The sequence below is a fragment of the Parambassis ranga genome, chromosome 15 (genome assembly GCF_900634625.1).
Source record: "Parambassis ranga chromosome 15, fParRan2.1, whole genome shotgun sequence".
Classification (NCBI taxonomy): Eukaryota; Metazoa; Chordata; class Actinopteri; family Ambassidae; genus Parambassis; species Parambassis ranga.
In genome coordinates this window covers 7,846,629-7,869,433 of record NC_041035.1, presented here as the reverse complement: position 1 = coordinate 7,869,433, position 22,805 = coordinate 7,846,629, and the positions used below count along the sequence as shown (strand labels likewise).

At 40.8% G+C, this 22,805-nt stretch overlaps 1 protein-coding gene across 1 annotated transcript in view; it reads right to left on the bottom strand.

The window, feature by feature from the left end:
- Nucleotides 1-22,805, bottom strand: part of camkmt (calmodulin-lysine N-methyltransferase) — an 81,293-nt gene that overhangs the window by 5,562 nt on the left and 52,926 nt on the right. Inside the window, exons 5-11 of the mRNA XM_028423289.1 lie at nt 21,248-21,308; nt 20,242-20,293; nt 15,860-15,923; nt 12,249-12,315; nt 10,331-10,405; nt 5,222-5,285; nt 2,773-2,904 (exon numbers count right to left, since the gene is read on the bottom strand). Coding sequence (XP_028279090.1) covers nt 2,773-2,904; nt 5,222-5,285; nt 10,331-10,405; nt 12,249-12,315; nt 15,860-15,923; nt 20,242-20,293; nt 21,248-21,308 — 515 coding nt within the window. The remainder of the gene's footprint in view (nt 1-2,772; nt 2,905-5,221; nt 5,286-10,330; nt 10,406-12,248; nt 12,316-15,859; nt 15,924-20,241; nt 20,294-21,247; nt 21,309-22,805) is intronic.

Here is a 22,805-nt window from a genome sequence, read left to right as displayed (position 1 = left end):
TTATTTAATAAAGTTATAATATAACTCAACATACAACCTAAAGACTCAGGAAGCAAAAAGATAATTTAGTGTTAAACTATGTAAGTGAGGCTTTTCAACAGCTAGAGGTTTCTGTATGAACACAAACACATACAGGCTTCTCAGTAAATGTATACGCATGCTTTCCGTGGAGACGTCTTTGATTCTTTTAAGCCAAAGTGAAAGAAAATCCATAGTGTGTGTGTGGTCCACTGTCAGTTCTGATATGCACGTTTCTTCTGTTCTGCTCCGCCTGCTGTAAGTAAATATAACTAAAGAAAGCTAATCTGTAGTGCAAATGAGTAGCAGCTGCTCATTTGGATGTGCATGTGTGCAAGCGTGCACAGAGATGGTGTATGTTTCGCTGTGATATCATCATGTGGTGTGTGCGTGTGTGTTTGTGTGTCATGTCTAGCCAATATGCTGTCTGAGTGATGTCTGGTCTGTGTGGGATTGTGATATAGCTTGTTTCTTAGCTGTGTTCACAGTGTGTGTGTTTGTGTGTGTGTGTACAATGGTCAGGGAGGCACCTACACACACACTCACACACACACACAAGTATCCACACAGGGGTTGTTCAGAGTGTTCATCAGAAGATAAGCAGGGGGAGACTTAATCACCTTCAGAGATGCGGGGGGCACTTCAACTTGTCCTGATATCCACATACAGCACCTGACCCTACTACCTAAACGTGTGACTGTGTGTGTGTGTCACACAAAAAGAAGTGTGCATTTCGAAAATACTCTGAATGGTCTGACAATTCCCTCGCACTGTACAGAAAAAAAACCCCAGAATTTTAGGGTGACTTTATTGTTATCCCACATCAGTTGTATTGTGATTCTATTGTGCACTGGGCACACACTGTTGTCAAACACCTCTCATTACCAAAACAGGTCTGAGTGGCAATTTGTCCCAAATGGTTAAGTTGCTGAACCATTAGAATTATTCAGTGAATGCAGTCTGTGGCCTTGAGGCCCAACCAATTCTTCTTTCCCACAAAATGTATCTCTTTTAATTTTAAGACAATGACAGTATCCACTTTAATCCCACAGGGGCGACATCTGTCTTTCAGCCTTGCCCCGTTTAACTTCTTCGACTCCCTCACCTTTTGTTCGTTATGAAATGAAATGACTTCAGCTCGTGTTATGCTGAACCCACTCCACCCAAGACCAGAACTTCAGACTATGAGAGTTTTAATGACAAGCTCTTATGTTTTATGTTTACACATGCTCAATTCAATTCAATTCAATTTTTTTAAATGGCACTTTTTACAGTCAGAACCGTCTCAAGGCGCTTTACAAAAACTCAGATCATGAACCCCCGAGCAAGTAGAAAAACTCCCTTTTAACAGGAAGAAACCTTGAGCAGGACGCGACTCATAAAGAAGAACCTTCCTGCTGACAGTCGGCCGGGTAAGGGAGGAGAAGAAGAGGTGGACAGGACAGAAAGAGAGAGAGGAACATACATGCAAGAAACATCATACATCACAAAGGACAAACATGAAAGGTTGTTGTAATTTAAATGTTTTTTAGTTAATTATCAAGTTGATTATATGCTCATTCATGCCTCTGTTTTTTGCTAAAACTGATGCAAAGCTAGTGACACACAGCAGAACACTTTTAATTAGAAGTAATGATGCAGGAATGCTGCATGTTTCAAACTTTCTCAAATGTGGATTGTAGCTTGAGTGAATCCAGTCATCATAGACGTGGTTATACTGACACAAGACATGCTGATATGTGGAATATGTAAGGAATCATTCATAATAGAGCTGGTTTAAGGACAAATAATAAAGAGAAGGAGTATTTCCTCGCTGAGGTTTGGGCCACTTTACAGGCACTTTAATAGCCAGGCTGTCCAATTCTCCCACCACAGAAAGTGAATGCGTGCGAACCAATTTAGCCCACTCCTCGCTGTCCTGTTCTTCTGTAGCTGTGTGTGTAATGGAGTTAACAGCTGGACACCACTTCTTTTAACACAGCTTACTCAGGTGCTTTCTGTCACTCCTTTTCACTCCTCTCTCATTCTTACAGTGCCAGGTTAAGGCAGCTTGTTTTTGAACCACAAAGTGTCTCCAATCATCAACAACAGGCTAATCTGCTAGTCTTTATTTAACTTACATGCACATTATTCAACCTGGATTGTTGTTTTGGAAAGGCAATAAAAGCAGGTTTTTTATCCGTTATTTTAACATTATAATGATTTAATCAAGTCCATTTATGAACACGCTAAGGGAGTGTTTATAAAGAATTGTGTGTTCTTCATAGCTCTTCCCTAAAGCTATAGCAGACGAATGAATACACTAACCAGCTATTTCAACCAAGCGGCAACCTTCGGAGCTCAAACTTAAAGCCCATGCGGAAGTGTCAAATTTTTTTAAAACTCACTCGTTTTAATTGTATTTGGACTCAAAATTATGCATAATTACGGGAAATGCCTCTTTAGTGACAGGGTGACGTCACGGAAGCTCTGGCTATAGTTTTTACTGTCAATGATTTCAACTAACACATGACATGTAACTGAACGTGCTGACCCTACTGACGCACAGTTCCTCTTTTACTAAATGAGATGCGACTGAATCTCGCGACTGAAACTTGGAGCAAGATATCAGAAACTGAAAAATTCCAGAGAATAGCTGTTCATCATGGTCTAGATATCATAATTAGTCATTTAAAAATATGCTTGTACCTCAGCATCATGATTTTCTACGTTAATTTGGTGCAAATTACTCCTGGATATGTTTTTTCTTCTCACCTTTAAATGGACATCCCAGACCTGAGCATCATACTGCTGGTGCTGTGAGACGTAGAGTCCGGCCTGCTGGGCCAGCTGACAAAACAGTCTCAGAGTTTCACCTCTCAGTGGAGCGAACACCAACGCCATGCCCTGGATAGAACACAAGAGAAGGAGGGTGAGTGTTTTATGGTGTTGGAAAATACAGTAGTAGGTTTTCTGGGGCAGTTCACACATACTGTCACACCTGCTTTCTGTTCACACACCGATACTCATAGTCAGTCCTTTTACCAGGTATATATTAGATGGTAAACTGCAGAAGTATCTGAAGTTAAGGCTCTGTTAATCCAACCAACCTGGATAACTCTAACACACACACACACAAGTAGGTGTGAATTTGAGAGTATGACATATTTTTTTGTCTGTGTGTCTGTGAGAAGGACAGAAAGAAAGAGAATGTGTCTGCACAGGCATCACAGACATCCTGCAAATACTAAGAGGATTACCAACAGGTTCAAAGTTTCTTTGAAATCCTTCAGCTTTTAGTTTCATTTCATGTTGATCGTGTTCTTATTGTTTTAATTAAATGGACCAAAAGAAGGATGCTTACACAAACACACACATAACAGAAAATACACACACACATGAAATGCACAACAAAAGGCAGTGAAGAAAGCAGGATCACAGCTTTTGACAGATGATTTTTCATCTTTATATCCAGCAGCATTTTTTTTCTCAAAATCCTATTCTCTTTCTAAAAACACTGCAAAAGTAAACAAAATTCCTCTCAGCACTAATCAGCTGATTAAGGGGATCCAGCCCACCGGATTGACCACCTTTGTTAGAAACAACAAATTAGTGCCATTAGATGGGAGAATTAATTGCTTTGTTAATTGTTTAATCAGCTTAGCAAATTATTAAATATTAGGCAAAGCTTGTTGTGGTAGCGACAGTCTGATGGCCCACACTCAAATCATATTAGCCCCTGAATTATCTCTGTTGGATTAAAGAGAGCGAGACATGAAGAGAGACTTAACACACAGATGTACAACAACGGCCAGATGTCGTGTCAGTCAATAGACAGCATTCAGCAGCTCCTGCCTTCACCTGCAACCGAGACCCATATTCAGGGAGCAGGTGCCACTCCATGTTCTTCTGTCTGAAAAGTCAACTGTAGAAACTGGAAACTATGTGTAGTTCCATTTGAATATCAGGACCCATGCTGCTGCTTCACCTCATTCTCACAGTGCATCCTGTCAGCACATTGTTTATACCAGGTAAACACTGCATTTCCTGTTATTAAGTCCCAGTTAGTCCAAATATGGACAAAGCAGTGGAGCTGATGTGGACGGGCAGACACCTAGGAGTTCATGCTCATGCACAAGCTTTGATTTAAGTAAAGCACTATAGATTCCTCCAACAGGAGAATTCTCAATACAGACCAAAACAGTTTTTATATGAGGCTGTAAACATGTTTATTTTGCTGTAAAGTTGGACATTTTAACATGGAAGGCTGTGGAAGTGACTTGACTTCTGGAGCTACTCTCAAGTGGCCACTTGAGGAACAGCGTTTGGTGCTTCTGTGTTGGTTTCCTGTAATTTGCCACCTATCATAGATTCCTGCACTTGCCCATTGTTCAAACCCAAATACCAGAACTTTGAGATACAACATTTCTTCCTCAGATCAAATGAGTGGACTGAAACAAGGACTTTTCAGAAACAACAGACTATCAATATAACATGCAGCATACAGTTTCAGTATGTTTAGTAAAAAGTACTTCTAGTGAAAATATTTCACTTCATGAAGGTGATTTTTTTTGTTGTTATCATACTTTATTTGTCTGTGCCACTTATAAACAAGCTCCAGTTCCACATTTACCCTCATCACCCATTCTTGCTTGATCTTTCTCTCTCCCCACATCCTTCCCTTTCTGTGTCTTCTCCTCCTCCTCCTCTTTCTTCTTCCTATCTCCTTCCCCTTAGTGCCATTTTCACCTCTTTCATAAACAGATACTCATTCTACTAGTCTGGCCTCTGTACTTAAAACGCACCCCTCCTCCCTCTGATGAATAGAAATCTCAACTCTATCCCTCTCAGGCTTTTTTTTTTTCTCCCCATTTGCTTTGGCTGTCACAGCGTGGGGTCTTATCGCAGGGCCAAAAGGGAGAAGTTGCCTCGGATTTATGATTAAGGGAAGAGAGAGACAGAGATCAGAGCAATGCATTCAAGTTGCCTATAATAAGCATTAAAGCATTACATGATATTAATCCTGTCAGACTATTAATGTGTATAGGGGTTTGGGCAAAGCCTAATTATGATTGAGAGAAGTGGGAGGTGATTTAGAGAAAGGGGATAAGCACAGATATATACAGTAGCAAACACGAGCACACGCACATGCACGCAACCTCACACACAGGCACAGTCACATATCCACACACACACACACACACACACACACACACACACTTACATTGGGTTGCAGTAATCTCCTTATAGCATCAACCAGGCTGGCTCTGTACTGGTCCAGAAACAAACTGAGAAGCAAAGAGAGAGGCAGGTTAGAATGCATTCTTATGATAGCAGCTCCAGATAAAGCAGCAAGCTATTTATTTTTTTTTGTTTACAAATAAATCCACCAACAGGAAGAGGAGAAAAACAATTTGCATGAGTAAGATGCTCTTCCTTGTTGTTTACGTCCGAGTTGTCATGGGTATTCACCTCAGCCGCTTGTCAAGGCACTGAGAAGAATGCAAAACATCAGAAAACCCAATGTGCACTGATACCATCATCTCCAGTAAACATACACACACACGTCTATGTGCAGGCATGCACACCTTAACCGAGACACTTCAAAGCAGCACAAAACCACCTTCAATTGGTGGAATTAATACCTGGAGTGTGCACTTTGAAGTTAATATGAAAATATAGGAATAAAAAAACACACAAAGTGGAGAAAATAAAGAATTAATTGGCTCCATTGTACACAAACATACTGTAACTTGAAGAAGAGCATATACATACATATATCATAAAGTAGAGTATTTATGCTCTATGTGTACAACACACACCCACAATGATAGCACTACATCTGAAAGGTTCAAGTATTATGTCACAGCTAAAATACAACCACCAGTTAGTATGCTGTGTCTACTCTTCAGTGCATCCACCATGTGACTGTGTGTGAGAGCATATGCATGTAAAATTTCACCGTAAATGATTGATTTATGTAATGGGGATTCACTTTTACCCTCAAAAGAGAGGTGGATGTGGCTACCACTTATACACACACATGCATACACATACACACAGGCCCAAGTCAACTTCAATCCCTCTGCACAAAGTGACACCTGTCTGTCTGCCCACAATGACAAATATCAATCCATTATGCAAGTAAGTATGCTATGAGTAAGAGAGAAAGAGAGAGAGAGTGTGTGTGTGCCTATTATCACAGATGAGAGTGGAGTAATTTATCTAAAATGCAACAATACAGTGCAGATTTGACATAATCCTGCACATCCGTCCAACTGGCCGGTGGGTAGGCAATCTGGATGCAACCTCCGAGTCACAGTCTCTGACCTTTCCTCATCAAAATCCACTGATCCCAGTGAGGAAGGAGAATGCATGTGACAGAATGTCCTTTCTGCAGCTACATCCTGCCTACACAGACATGATATACTTTTCATGGCTTCATTTCTGTCCACACACTTTTTAGAAGAAAGCTCTGTCAAATCACTTCTTGCCAAAACAAAAAGGACGCTGACAAAATGCTCATTTATAGAAAAATTCTATGTTTTAATGTATAGTCACAAGCCAGTGTTTCAGCCGTTAGGGTGCCAGTTATTTTGTCCACTAGCGGGTGTGGTTTTCAGTGTATGACGCTCTGTCTCTATAGGCGTAAAGTTTATTATTCTTTTAAGGCTAGACAGAAGTGTGAAGTTTATTTAACTTGAACGGTGAGAGGTTTCTGTTTGGTTTATTTTGCCACAGATATCAGTTCACAGGAAAAGTGAGTGGCAAGGATAACAAGGAAGCAAGCTTGTTGGGTGGAGGCCATAGTATTGACACATACACACACAAACTGAGGCCAAGGGAAGGACAGAGTGTCATTCAAAGGGCAACAGATCCACAGCCACTGAGGAAAAATGCTGTTTTGACCATGTCTACAACTACTGATCTGTCTACAACATAAGCCTTTCAAAATATAGTGTTACTATCAACAAGTGGCCACTGTTCCCATTTTTTTACATTAAATGTAAATATTAGGCAAATTAATATGAGCCAGTTCTAATCATGTTTGAATATGTATTTCAGTATTAAATAATTGTGCCATATGATGGTCAAAAATATAAAAAAATAATTTACTAACAGGTTGTTTTCTGACATATTTTACTTTGACAGTTTATTAATGTCAACTTAAAACGTCAACTTAACCTGTCAACAACAGGACATACTCTTGTGAGACACACACACGAACAAATGTCTCACTGTTGTATAGTGTCAGGATGATATTTATGAACTCCCAGATGGAGTGATCTTCCCCTTCAGGGTCACTTCTAATACACATAGACAGCCAGAAGCCTATTGTCTCAGCCTGACCCATCCCACCCAGGACAGGCCAGTCAAAACTGACAGGAGGTCAAAGGGCAAAGAGGGTGTGTGTATGTAAGACCATTGCTGCTATATTTGTCCACTGACGTATGTGAATGTATAGAATGTCATCACGGCTACAAATGACATGCATTTTCTAATAGTAGGGCTTTAGATGCTAACTGGTGGGTGTTAATAATAATCTAATGTAAATGGTCTGTTTCATCAATATGATAAATATTTTCATTGCTTAAGCCTCTATAGACTGTGTTTACAACATAGCATTTACAGCTTTGTAGTATGACAGATAGAAATATGCACCAAAGTTAAGAAAAGTCCTCTTTGTGTGTGTTTCAGCAACTATCTAATAAACTCAAGATGACAGCTCTGTGTGAATGTACAGAGAGGCAAATGGCATAGATATAGTACACAAATAGCATGTGCACAAACTCACACACCCACAAACAGAGCTTTATCTCATTGCCCACACATGGACAGATTTTGGGGTATGCAGACTTGCCAGATTCGGAGCCAAAGAGCCCCTGCCACCCACATGCCCACTGCAGGAATCCCTCTCTCCCTCTGTCTGCCAGTCACACACTACCACGTGTCAATATGAGGACATTCAAAACACTTTTGCTGCACAAGATGTTTCCTGCTTCGCTGAAACTCTGTGTGTGTATAAACATTTCCGCATCCCACACTCATAAATTTGAACCAAACTGGCTTCAAAGTAGTTTTGATGCCACAAAATCCTGGTGAAAGGCGACTGAATAAACGGTTCATGACAGAATGTAATGTTTACTCTATCCAACAGTTGTCTGATATCTCCATCTCTCTACTGTTGTGTTTCATCAGTATCTCATATATCTTCATATCTTCACAGCTGATCGTGTCCTTAGTTGTGTTTGTGTAGACAGCTTAAAATGGCACAGCAAGAGTGTTTAAATGGATGACAATCTATGACTGCATCTGACATTTCTTCTGACTAAACATATTTAATGCAAGCAATGTTTTTTTTACAAAATTCATTTTCGGAACATACCAAAAGCAATCTCAGCATGATGAGTTATTTATGAAGTCACACTACAGTTGTGACGAATAAGAAAAATCATCTAAAGAGCCTAAAGCTTACTCAAGTAGTAGCAACAGACCTTAAGATAACTTAAATAACATTTGTAATGGCCCAAACCACTCCGACACTGTATAATCCTACTTTTGAATAATACCCCTCATCATGGATAGGCAGGATGTCCAAAGAAGATGGCACATAATGGTCTGCTGATAGACAATCTTACACCCAACTCCTCTGCTCTGCTGTCCTTTCCTCTCAGCAGTGGTTCCACTGCAACCAGTAGGGGCTATAATTAATCAGAGTGGAAGTCGTGTTGTTGACCTTTTCGCAGGTGATCATCACAATGACGCGCCCGTTAATCGGTCAGCCATCACTCTTCAAACACCACCACTGCAATTATCGCACAGTGACTCACTCGCATACACACAAAGATGACACCACACAGTCTTGCTACACACATCGCAGCGACACAGCTACAGCATGGATCTCTGCTGAGAGAAGTGGAAGAAGAACCTGTGATATGAAAACTTCACGTACAATTTACTCTTTTCTTACACCGTTTGTCACACACACACATGTGCATAGTCCGCTGTAAGATATGCTCTATTAGCTGCCTGCTCTCTATCTCTCTCTGAGTGTTGTACCTGACTATTACTTGTAATGACCGTGACATTAAAATAATGATAACAGCGTTTGCTAATGCTGCACTTAGCACACATGCACACACGCGTGCAGATAGATACACATATACACTATTCCATAACCAGGACAAAGTGAGCTTTCTCACTAACAGCCTGACTTGAGCAGGTACGCTAAGCTTGCCTACAGAAGGCACATTTTTCCACTGCAGGAACTACAAAAATGGGCCAATTCAAGTAGGGTCCTTATTGGATTATTTATTGTTTTCGAGATCTGTCTGCTTGATATTTTCTGGGACAACTAAAATGCCCTCTTCAGCATGTTCTCCTCATTTATTGTAAATTAACACTGCATTGCCCTCCTCCTACATTACTGTCCACAAGACAACTGAACTCCCAGAGCAGAAATGCATGACCCACTCTTGAAGATTTTAAACTCACAACTAAGGATTCTAAACATCATCTCTGTCGCTAGTGTAAAAGCGAGTAGTTTGGTTAGTTGGCACAACCTGAGTGTGTAATATAAATGTAGATATGTCATATGTAGCAGACATTGCAGGTGTGGACTGGCTGTGTCCATTGTGCTATAGTATAATTGATCAAGGTTTACCTACCCTTTTATTTACTGTGCCACTACAGCCCGTCTTTGTGTGTATGAACAAGTCAAGGCTGCACAGCGCATCCCTTTTGAAAGCAGATATAATTCAAATACTGAAAATTCAAAGGACCGAATCGTTTCAGTGCGATTTCGAGTTATTCTTTCTTCATATGTTTCCAAGGGTGTCAGTGTGCACAATACATCAATATGATGCATTTTATCTAACACAGCACAATCCAGCTGAGCAATACAAAAAGATGTAATTCTTGATTGGTCACGAGAGCTACATTTCAATGGCCGATGGGCTAATTGTTATGTTTATGTTGGTCTATCTCTCCATTTCCATCTCCATTTCTACTCCTCCTCCATCCACCCTCATCTCTTTCTTTATCTTACTGAGTCTCCTTCCTTGTCAAGACGCAATTATTTGCAATTTGCCTAAGTCACCCATTTGCTGGGACACCAAGCATGAAAACGAGGCAATTTGGTGTAAAATGGATGCAGGCAGGCGCCTGAGCTTATGTATGAATGTATGTGTGTGTGGACAAAGCAGGGGAAGGTCCATGAGCTGGTGGGGAGCCATGTTAGGACTGTCATGCAAAAGAGAAAATTAATGTCATGAGCTCATACACAAAAACAAATCAGTGCTCCGTGTGTGTGTGTGTGTGTGTGTGCACCCACCAGTCTGCACACATGACGATGTCAAAGTGACCCTCCAGTGCAGAAATATCCAAGTCACAGTCCCACCTCACCACCCTGGAACACACATGTGAAAGACCAAAGTTAAGTATGTGCGAGGATGGGGACAGGGAAGAACTTGTTTTTCCTTCTTTTCTTTTTCGTCCTCTGCGTGTGCTTGTTGCTCTCTGGCACCTCTCTCCTTGACCCCCACTGTTTTTCCGCTTCAGTAGAGACTTAGAGAAAGCATCAAGGAGGAAAGATATGTCATCTGTGAGGTAAAGAGTGGGAGCCTCTGACATGACACTTGACATTTATACCACATGAACACACACACACACACACACAGAAAGGCTACCTCCATGAAGTCAACATCCACACTGTCCTGTTTCTTACTCTTGTCATTTTATAGACCATTGCCCACAACACTAATGATTACAATGTTAATGTCAGTACAAGAAAGCAGGTCGGATGCAATAAAAAAAAAAAAAAAAACAGGATGTCCAATATATGAGGTTCACATTCTGCAGTTTGGAAGCCAGTGTTCTTTTTTAATTCTTCTGATGTTACAGCAGAAGATATGTCAAGTGACCAACAGAGATCGCAGACAACACTACAATGGCTTGGATGATCATTACCAACTCCTTAAGTTGTGTCACTTCAGTCTCTGCTTGTATAGGTTTTGACACAAAATTACTTTTAAGAAAAGGTTGTTTGCAAATACAACTTTTCACAACATTAGCCATATTTTAGAAGAAAGCCCATCTTATCTACAATGTACTTGGCCTCTTTTTTGTTGGTTGGCTCTGAGATGAATTTCATCTAATATTGACAGTGACATAAGCGGCACAGATGGATGTGATGCTATACGTGATGCTAAAGAACAAAAACACCCTGCACATCAAGAAATGATGTGCAAGGTGCCCCGTTATCTACAACGTGTTTTATTATTATCTCTCTTGATGGAAAATATTACTAGTTACATTTTTTGTAGCTGGTTACCACTAGTTATTGTTAATTTTTTTCCCCCTTCTTCTGTTGTAGATTGTGTACGAGCTGTGCTGAGATGTGCACTGTTAGAGGAGCTGAGCCTTCCTTTCTCATCTCTTTTTCCACACCATTTTCCCTTACTCTCTTTCACACTGTCAGGCAGATTGGGGGATTATTAATTAGGCATTATTAACACTCAGTAAACAAAACATTAGGCCCCGCTAGAAACACAATCTCGATTCGCAGCAGGAGGCCCCAACATACTCACGCACACACACACACACAATGTGCACACACCATCACACGACATGCCCCTCCCTATCCATCCCCTTGTACAATCGCATCGTGCCCTTCGCCCTCTCTTGCGGTGCAGAGATGACAGCAGGCATAATCTGAAAAGAAAACAATCAAAGTAATGTAGCCTAATTATACGTTTACTTTTTCACTCCATCTTCCACTCATGTAAATATGCGCAGGAGCGAGAGAGAGAGATGGAGAGAAGAGGTAGGGGAGCAAAACAGTCAGTCAATGGAAAAAAGCCTTTTTGAGACCAGGACAACAATTAACAATGTTTTAGCTCGTCCTTGCATATATGAGGTGTGTGTGTGTGTGTGTGTGTGTGTGTGTGTGTGTACAGGAGCCTTCTCTCAGTGGCTTCAAAGGAGGTCTTTTTGTTTTTTCTTTTTGATCAGCTTGTTTGGTGTACATAGACATGCTTTGTGCTTGTATTGTTGTTGCAACATAAACCCATTACTGCTGTGGTAATCAGACAAAAATGTCTTTAAGTTAAATTTGTCATAAAAAATATTCATGCACCTCAATGATATAAAAATGGCTTATCCAAGCTTATCCAAATCACATCGCAGTTTTTCTGTTGCCCAGAGTTGAAGTCATATTTTTTTTCAACAAAGAACTTAAATATAGGTTTCACCTCGATGATACATGTGTTGAGCCAAACTTTCCAGCCCGCCTGTTTCTCTCCACCATGCCTCGAACATCTGATGTGCACCGTCAAGGAATCATAGTCGAACATTTTACAACAATAGATGCTTATTCACGTCCATGCATACAGAAGGTATACAAACTTCAAAATCACTGATTCACTACGATAAGGCCTGTAATGAGTGTGTGTGTGTGAGTGTGTGTGAAGTTTGAAACGGCAATCACAGAAAAACCATTAATAATCACACTAATCAGAACCATTAAAGATATTTAAAGATACTGGTCTGGATACAACATCCAATGAGGTAAAAACACATATGGTGGACGTCCACATAACGAAGCAAGAGTGAGCAGAGATGATCTCCAGGGATGGAGAGCCAGGGTGCAGAAGCAGATCACAGCAGCCTCTAGCTGGATCAATGGGGAGGCTTTTAACCACAGATACAAAACCTCACACTGTCCTCCTCACATACACACTCAGATAAACACACACAAAGACAGGGTGATTGATGTCAAGTTGTCTATTAATACACTGGCTTGTGGAGTTGCAAAGCAATTCAATTAGGATTTCCTTGTCTTTAAAGCCCGCAAAGAGCTGAGACAAATCCAATCTACAAAGACAGAGCGAGACAGAGAGAGAGCAGGAATGCGTGATAAATTGATAGATGGATTGATATCTGGAGCGCCAATCCAAAATCAAAGAGGCCTCCCATACACACTAACATGTGAGTCTGCATACATTTATGTAGATACTCAACACAGACACACACTGGCTGGACACCTGTGTATGAGTGTGTTATGCATAGAAATGACAGGGCGAAGAGCAGAGCAGCTTACTGTAATCTCATCACCACCACACCACTGGGGGAGAGGTCAGCACACACACACACACACACACACAAAACAGAGGAGGTGAGAGACAGATTTGAGTATATTGGACATTAAAGTGGAAGAATATTTGCTTCTATCACTTGACATAGACAACTAGCAGCCAATGACATTCATCAATCATTCTTAATGGAACATTTCAATTGATTTTCAACAAGAGTATTCAAGGTCAGAGACAGACTGGTGTGTATATGTGTGCGTTTCTGCTCTGCAAATGAGGTCAACAACTTCTGGAAGGGGGAAACACAGTATCTAAACGTCATCTCTTCACAACTTCTTTCTTGCATATCTTCTCATCTATTTCACTGTATAAAACTGAACCCTATCACAGCCCACTATCTCTCTCCATTCTAACACAAGCTGCACAATAAGGCCATGAGAGATAAACAGTGGCCATTAGCGGATAGCTAAGACCAACAGCTTCCTCAACTGGAGGAAATACTACACACAGCCTGCAGTGTGTGAATGGGCCAATTTGGCTGAGCCCAGAACAAATTATGTCTTTCTCAACCCTCCCTTTTCTTTCTGTGTGTGTTCGATCCATTCTTGCTATGATTTCACTTACAATTCTCTCTATGTGTTTGTTCTATGAAACAAAGCAGTCGGTCAATGGCGCATTGTTTGTGTGCCCAAGTGTGTGTGTGTTTTACAGGCTCCATAATGTTATTGTTTGGTCTTATTGTGATCAGTAAAGGAGCATTGTAGCTGGCTGAGACAGAGATATTGTAAGCAGAGCTAAATATGGAAGTGCCATATCGGTCAATAGGGAAGAAATGTGTATTTATATTTCCTGCTTTTGTGAAGCAACTGTAACAAATCAAGGCCTCTTTTCTCCTTTTTTGTCGTTCAGCAAATAAAGCACAATCTAAGTGGATGGGAGAAAAATCAGAGCAGTGAAGGAGGAAGATGGAAACTAAAGGATGAGAGGCTAAAAAGGACCCCAGACAAGAGTAAAATACAAAATAAGAAAAAAGGAGCAAACAAACAGCGTAGATCAATAATCCACTTAAACAAAGAAATGTTGCCCAAAAATCTCACCTAAACATTTGTCCAAAAAACTTAATTATAGCTCTAAACCTTAGCTGCACACAAATAAACCTTGATTGTCCCAGCTTCTAAAAAACACTCACCAAGTCCTAACTCTAGCCTCAGCTTTAGATAAAGTCTCAAACAAAATCTGACAGGATGGCAATTACAGTGCTCTTAACTTGGCATTGTGGGCAGCTGGGATTGGTAGATGCCATGTTGAGCACTGATGCAGGGTTTTTGTCACTGTGGGTACCCCATCTGCTGTGCTTTTCTTAAGATAAAAGAGGTGGACAGCTATTCTTTCTCACTCCGATCCAATCTTTCTTATTTGATTTCAAGACTGAAACAAACAGGTTACAACATACTGTCTATTTTCTGTTTGTGATACTCGGCCTCGAAAAAATCCCTGTATTATAGCTGGAGTACAGTAGGGCCAATCACAAAGAGATCACATAAGAAATTAATCTCGATCACACAGCATGGAGGAAATTAAAATACTAGTTTCTTAATTGACATTAATAATGGTTTAAATGGCAGCATCCTAATTAGGATGTTTCCTATGTTTAATTGGTAATAACAACTGCCACTGCTTAAGACTATAATATTACTACCTAATGAGCTGCAATAATTTACTGGTGCATATATACACAGAGTTGACAATTAGGTACACCTAGCGCAACAAGAGTTGTAATTAAAAATCAAATATTTTAATTGAAAATAGTACAAAACCAGCATAAAACTCTTTTTAGTGCACAGTCAATACTGGTGTAAAACATGCAGAAGTTTTGTGGCCTTGATCAAAATGATGAAGGCATTTCCTGAAAATGTCATCATTTGTATGGGACATAACATATTACACGTAGCATATTTTGCTCTGACAACTGTACATATCATTCTGCATCAAAAAGAGCCTTCACAGAGGTGCAGATTACTCATGTCATGTATGAATGCCCTGAATGCCTTTTTCAGCTGTCTGCAGACAGACAGTGTAACAGCCCAAAGATCATGGCCATTTAATTTAGCTTTTGTTCCTCATGTTTAGACATTTCTCTGGATTCTTTAAATATTTTAACATTATGTTCCATAAAATCTATAAATCTGCAGTTTTACGCTGAGAAACATTTTTTGATGTATTTTTCTGTTTCACAGAGCGATGAGTCTCTTTCCATCTATACTTCTGAAAGCTTCTATGTGATGATCCTTTTATACACAATCCTGTCAGTGATCTGCGGCCAATTTTTGGTTTTGATATAGTCTTTATACTGCTTTCAATTAAATACAAATAAATTAAAAACCATTCATGGATTGTTGTAGCTAACATAATAGAAAAGCTCTGCAGCAACCTTTCCTTCGGAATGAACTTCAAGATCATTTAGGAGAATGTGCTGCGCAGTGCAGTTGAACAGTACTATAATAATGGAGCTAATGCTCTTATTTTCCCTCCTTTCTTATTTTTCAAACCACTATTGTCTGTATCATGTAATCCACATCCTGTGAATTTGAATTTACATGTGGCAATTAACAATCAAACTACAAATTATCCACTTGAAACCCTAATAGAAAAGACAAAAGTGCCCACAGAGTGAAATCTATATGAATGCAGATAAATAAATGTGAGCTGGAATGAGGCAAAGATGTAGAGATACACATAAAGGAAAAGGAGAGGCGACGATGAAAGGATACTCTGAATGGACTTCTCATTCCCATCTGATAGCAGAACTTCCTTCACGTCAGCACAAATGGCAACCTGAGAGAGAGAGAGAGAGAGACAGGAAAGAAGCAGAGAAATGAAACAACACAGAACAAAAGAACAAACCCAAAAGCACTCTTAGATGAGGCAAACATCTGAACATACACACACAGTAATGACATAACCATATCTACAAAGCTTCACTCTTGGCAGCCCAGCTCGCCCCACCCTTTCTCTCCATTGCTCCCTCTCCTCTCTGCCATTTCCCTCTCTATCTTCACCCCATTTTTATGTGTGCATTATTTTAATCATTCAATCAAATCAGTCAATACTTTTATCATTGTGGCTAGCGGTGGGGGCTGCTATCTTGCTATCACTCTGTTCAGTAATTGCATTGTGACAGGGGATGATGGCAAGCGCAGAGCCTTTTCATTTGACGCTGGGTGTTTATCAGGCCGAGCCATCACTCCGTTCGCCGCTGTCACTCTGCACTCAGCTCGCCAGGCCTGCGTGATGCCCTTCATATAACTTTGCGGCGCAGACTGTGGGAGACAGAGAAAAAGAGCGGGCGGGAGATGACAGAATGGAAAGAAAGCTTTTGCGCTGTGCTGTAGAGATATAGATAGAGTGGTGTGTGCTTTACTATAACCTCATCTATTCACATTCTCTTTTCTTTGCTGATGTTTTTCTTTTTATATCAGCAAATGTGTCAGGCTGTCAATTTCTGTTAAGGAGTCTGTGTGCATACACACTAAAGTGAGCATAGGTGCAAGTGGTTGTGGTGGTGTGTGGTTGGTTCAGTGTAATATTGACTCAAATTACATATAGAAAATAGAGTTTATTAAATGTATTAAACACATACACACAAACACGAGTCTCCCCACACACAGACACATGCACACATGTTCATGCTCAGACCCTGAAGGCTGTGTGTGGGGTCACTGAGTGCTGTGTCCCACCATCTGCTCAAGAGGAGGATGGGACCTCCAGGCTGAACTAGAGCATCCAGCTGAAAGATTAACAGCCCAACCTGGCAACCCATGAGCACCATCCTGTCACCTGCCACCGCCGCCACCACACACATACACACACACAAAATAAATCTATGTCATAAAAATAATGTATTTAAATCATGGGCCCCCCCAATCAAGTAATGCAATAGCAAGTGTATAGAGGCCTAACATTTGAGCACTAAAAGAGGTTTTCTTTGCCCAAGTCACTATAATATGTTCCAATACAGAATAAAATTCTCTTCATGCCAGTGAACCAGCATGACAGCATTTGCTTATTAGCACTGATCACAAAGTGATAAGTATTTGGCCAAAAAACAAATTATAGAGCAAATTGAAATTTTGACCTTATGACAGACCATGAGTGTCTGTTTCAGGTTTTACTACAATCCATTTAATAGCTGAGATGTTTGAGTTTAAAAAAAATATGTCAACCTGCTGTTGGCACTGAATGAAAAGTCACAGGATAATCCATACATTGTTTGAGAACCATGGAAATTTGAATTCAATCTTGAGCCAATCCTTCAAATAGATGTAGAAATATTTCAATGGATATGTGAAAAGTTTGACTGAAAACCAAACAGTCAAGGGTACCGAGAGCTAGAACACAAGCTTCAATGACAACAGAAGCCTAACTTCACCTATTTGGTGTTGAGGATTGATTGCATGTTAAGAGTACTGTAGATGAAAGCGTTTAAAAGGACACACTGAATATAAAACTATTTATCCTTTCCTTGCATTCACATTTAACTGTACAACTCAGCAGTTGGGCAATAAAGATTTCAAAGCCTTACAACTGCCACGATAAATTGTGTTACAGATGCAGCTGTAGTGTTACCTGCTCACTGAGGTTTATTATATATCTTAAGCTCTATTTTACCTGGACACTGCTGAGGTGAAAAAAACAGAGTGGGACTTTCAGAATGTAAAGAACAGCGGTAGAAATAGCAGGGTGAAGAGGGAAGAAATACAACAACTGAAGCCATATTTAATGAAAAGTATTACAGAGAGGATGTGGTGTCAGTGACGGATGAAGAAGGGAGGAGGAGGAGAGGTGTGAAGGAAGGATTCCATCTCAAGCCACCAATGTCAAAACATGGTGTATTGACTGGCAAGAGATAAAACCTAGCTTTTTCACACACACACACACACACAGAATGGTATCCAACAGATCGATGGGCCACTGACGCCTGCTATGTGGAAGGGCCCTTAAGACCCTGGCTAATAAACCCTATGGCTGACAGACTGCAGTATATATGAGAGAGAGAAAGAGTGTGTGTGTGTGTGTGCATCTAAGAAACCTGCCAGGGCTTGTAAAATGTAACTAGTACATGGGTTTTATAGTGATGTTGTGCTTGAGTGTGGATCAACAAACTAATGTTGTTGTAAGACATTTAATTCAGAAAATTCAAAAATGTCTTCATTGTTAAAAGGATAACTTTAAATGTCCAGAAGGTGTTGTTGCTTACATTGGTTTTCCTACAACCAAATGAGAGGGAGATGCATTCCTTCTGAAGTCTACTGAAGTTCACTGAAGTTCTCCAATATGACATGATAACCCCAGACACCCACTTTGAATGTTATCATCCATTAAATGGCTGCTGTTGCCCACTTTTTTAATTACCACTTCAGGTTGCATTATAAACCATGTGCTGTGTACGATGGACAGGACAGGTCTTCTTATCAAAAATGCTTGGTTATATTTGAAAGGATATCATTGTTTATATGGTTCTGAATCTCCATGTGAGGAAACTGAGTCACGCTGAAATGACATGTAAAACATCATTACCAAAACAGTACACCCCACACTTTGATTGTGCGTTGTTGAAAAAGTAGATGCCTTCTGCTCAGGCACGCTGTCCTCCATGGTGGTGACTTCTGTTTGGTGCTATGTTGGATGATCTTTTCTTGAAACAGCTCCTGATCTTGTTCATCAAGAGAGAGTTTCTGTTTGATGAATTGGCAGCAAGACCTTCCTTTTCCACTGCTCTTGTTTTTGAATGGGTAGACTGCAGCTCAGGTACACTGACTTCCCCTGCTGCGACCTCTTCTGAACTTTCTACTGAACCAGCTTTCTTCTTCACACTTTGGAGGTCTGATATTACAGAAGTGACCTGTGTGTCTACCGCAGATGAATATGATGGTTTTGAAGCCAGAGCATCCTCTTCCTCCACATTTTCGCTGTCCAGTGTTGAAAATGCAGGCTGCTGCTCCGGTGTACTGACCCTCACAGAGCTGTCCTCTGTGTCTATGGCAGTTGAATAAGATGCATTTGCATCATTCTCTGTATCATTCTTGTCAATCTCAGTCTCCTGGGTGGCCACAGATGCAGTGCAAACTCTGTGCAGAGTTTTGATATATGAACAACTGGTGGTACACATTGTGATTATGCTGTTTGCGATACGTTAGGTAGACTTCTATCGTGGTACCTTCAAAACTCCACTTACTATGCAAATTCCTGTCAATCTGACAAAAGAAACATTTTTTTTATAGGCTAGGTCTATTTAGGTTCTGTAACTATTAAACATTTAAATTAATGCCAATCAATTTTGACTCTAGTTGCCAGATTGTGAGTCATGATCTTTGGCAACGTGCATGTGTTACTGAATATTTGTAAGTCACAAACGAATACACAGACAAAAAGAACTTAAAACACCAGTTATTAGGTAATTATTTGCTTATCTGGATCTAGATCAGTGATCGTCAACTGGGGCTGACAGGAGCTTTTTATCCGCCCCCTTGAATATCACTGAATTCCTAGTTAAGAGGGAAAACTACGTTTTTAGTGTCAAACCCAGAAACACAGTGACATACAGCCAGGGTGGGATTGTACCACCAACCCCGTGGTTGTGATGAAACACTCCTATGGCTCTGGCCCTTGGACATATTTAGTTGATAACCCCTGCTCTATGGTATTATCACATCATAAATACAAAGAAATGCCCTATTTAGCAGGACAGCAGAAGAACCATTGCTGTTCAAATCATTTGTGGAGAGATATAAAGCTGTGAGGTGGACAAAATAAGACGCCTCCACCCCTGGTGGAGTCCAAAGGTAAAAAAAGTTATGATCAAGTGCTGAACTTAGCCAGCTAGGAGCTAACCAGAGGTAAAAGGTGACCTAAAAATACAGTGGAAAATACTCAGAACTAGGGACTAACTTAATTTATGTGATGTAGGTCAAACATATACTTGACAGACATTTATTACACACACAAGAAGTGAATGATAGCGCCTGAATAGGTATGGATATTGCATGCACATGCTGGGTTTGTATTGATTGCTGAGGTTTAGTTTCATTAGAGAAGGCAAGCCATTTCTCCCACAGTGTGTATGTATGTGTGTGTGTGTGTGTGTGTCACTTACCATAAGCCCACCAAGGCAAGTCATACCCCCTCCCAACTCACACACGGTACCCCTGAGAGACAGAGAGGAAGGCAAGTGGGGGTGAGGTTCAGTCAACTGAGGCAAACCTAGTAGTTTAGTACAAATGCACATACAAAGTCACACACACATTTGGGCACATACTGTACGGTAGTTGGACAGCGATGTGGACACACACGCACACAGACATACTATCATACAAACACATGCACGTACACACAGTGAACACAGCAGGATAAGAAATATCAATTCAACCATCAACCTGAAAGCTGAATACTGAACATTGAGAAGCACAAGCTCAATCAGCAGGAAATCTAAGGAACACACACACACACACAGTCCGGTAGCTTGCACACACATTCAACCCCTCACTCCATCCTCTTCCTCCTTTCATCTCCCCTTCCCCTCCATCTCTACCCCTGTCCTCTTTCATCCCCCCGTCTCCCTCCCTCTCTCGCTGACCTTCACTATGCTGCTCTGATCAATACCCCTCTCTTCCTCGCCTCCCGCCTCTTGAATGTTAAAACAGAAAATCAAAGGGTGACGTTCCACCTTGAGTGGAAATCAAAAGTGCCTGGGTGCTTTTCAGCCCTGTGCCATGGGGCAGGCCCACACTCGGCAGACAAGAGCAGGGGAAAGAGCAGCACAGAACAACACAGCGTGGCATGGAAAGGTACAGGCTGACATGAGTGGCGAGCATTTACTGCAGGTCTCAGTGGGATCCTCAGGAAAGCAGAGGTGCTGACAGGTTTTCTGCCAACTAATGGGCCATCAAAATGTAACTTACTTTTCTTACTTACTATTTTGTCTAATGGTTCTTGATTTCAAGAGGACAAATGATGGCCCTCTTGTTGTTTTGAATCACAGTAACTTTATACAGCAGGGTCATTTCTCTCATTTGTTCTCATTTCAACATTTCTCTGAAAGTCTCATTTGTTAATGAGTAAAAGGCATTTAAATACATGCTGTCAGTAACACGAGGACTCACTTGAACATGTGATGCTTCTGCAGGCAGTAATGTGCCATCACCTCTTCAGATGGCCACACACCTAAGAGAGAGAAAGAGAGAATCAGTCACTTACAATGCCTGAGTGACAGATCTTTAGGCATACACATGTCAGCTAGCATTTATAGTGTGACAAAGTGCTTTGATCGCCATGTATAAGCATCAAAAGACATATATTGATATAAAACCCAAATAAAAACAATGAATGTTCAGTGAAACACAGTTGGAAGCATTGTATTTTCCAGTCTATGTTCGTTTGCTTCTCTTGTGGTTTCCACCTTGCTTGTGATCCAAGGCTTCTCTGTCTGTTTGTCTGTCCGTCTGTCTATCCTAAATCCTTGCAACACACACTCTCATTGGGCGTATGCAAGTGTGTGTGTGTGTGTGAGAGAGACAGGGGGTCCAGTGGGTGATAATCACAGCGTGCAGGCCTGTCTGGCTTATCACCTACTGTCAGCCCTTCTCCTTCTGCCGTGCATGTAACACACACTAAAATGCACACACTTGCATGCTCTGTGCTATTTCCTCTCTCTCTCTCTCTCTCTCACTTTCAACACACACACACACACATACACCCACAGACAAATACACACATCTTGGCAGTAGAAGAAGTAAACATTCATTTGAATAAAACTTCAGCTTTTTGCTTCTGGCTTTGAACAAGAAGGTTGGCCTTGGCGCTGTCTGTTTCTGTGTGCACATATGCATCTGTGTGTGCTTGTGTGTGTTTATATGAAGGAGCTGTTAAAAAAAAGTGAGTGAATGAGGGGATATAGAATGAGTTAGAGAAAGCAAGTGAACGAGGGACTTAGATAGAAAATGAGTGAGGTAACGAGAGAAAACATGGGAGGGAGGGAGTGAGGGAGGGTTAGAGGAGGAGAGAGAAAAGGTAGTCGATATAATAAGCGGCTTACAGGCGGTCTCTCTTCACCTCATGGGGCAGACATCACTGCTCTCTCACTCTCCCTCTCTGAGCATATCTCTCTCACTCATTCTCTCTCTAACTCTTTCCCCTCGCTCCGGTCTGCCAAGATTAGCTCAAGCAAGCAGGATTTAATAATGCCTATTGATAAAATGTCCAAATATTCCTTTTCCCCATTAGAAAAAAAAAAACACACTTTCTACATCTTGTCCTGGCAGCACACACACACACACAAATACAATGACAGCCTGAGTAACTATGCTGTGTGTCTAGAGAGTGTCAAGACATGTAAGGCTGAAATTCTGTGACATTTTAAGTTTCATCTGTTATTCCCCTTCATCCAAGAGCTTGTCACACAGCATGGATAACTTTAAAGTGGTGCACAGGTCAATGCAGCAAATGCTTTATGAAGAGCAAGTCGTGTTATTTGTTGGTGCATATATGCTTATTTACTGTCACATTTTACAGATTTAAGGGGTAAAGCTGGTGTTATTGTATTTCTTCCTGGTATCATCCATTCCAAAAGTCCACAATTCAGCACTGTGTCAGCATTCGCTCAAATACGTTTTTAGTAAGGGATGCACCCCATAGTGCAACTGTGCAGCTCAAAGTTTGATG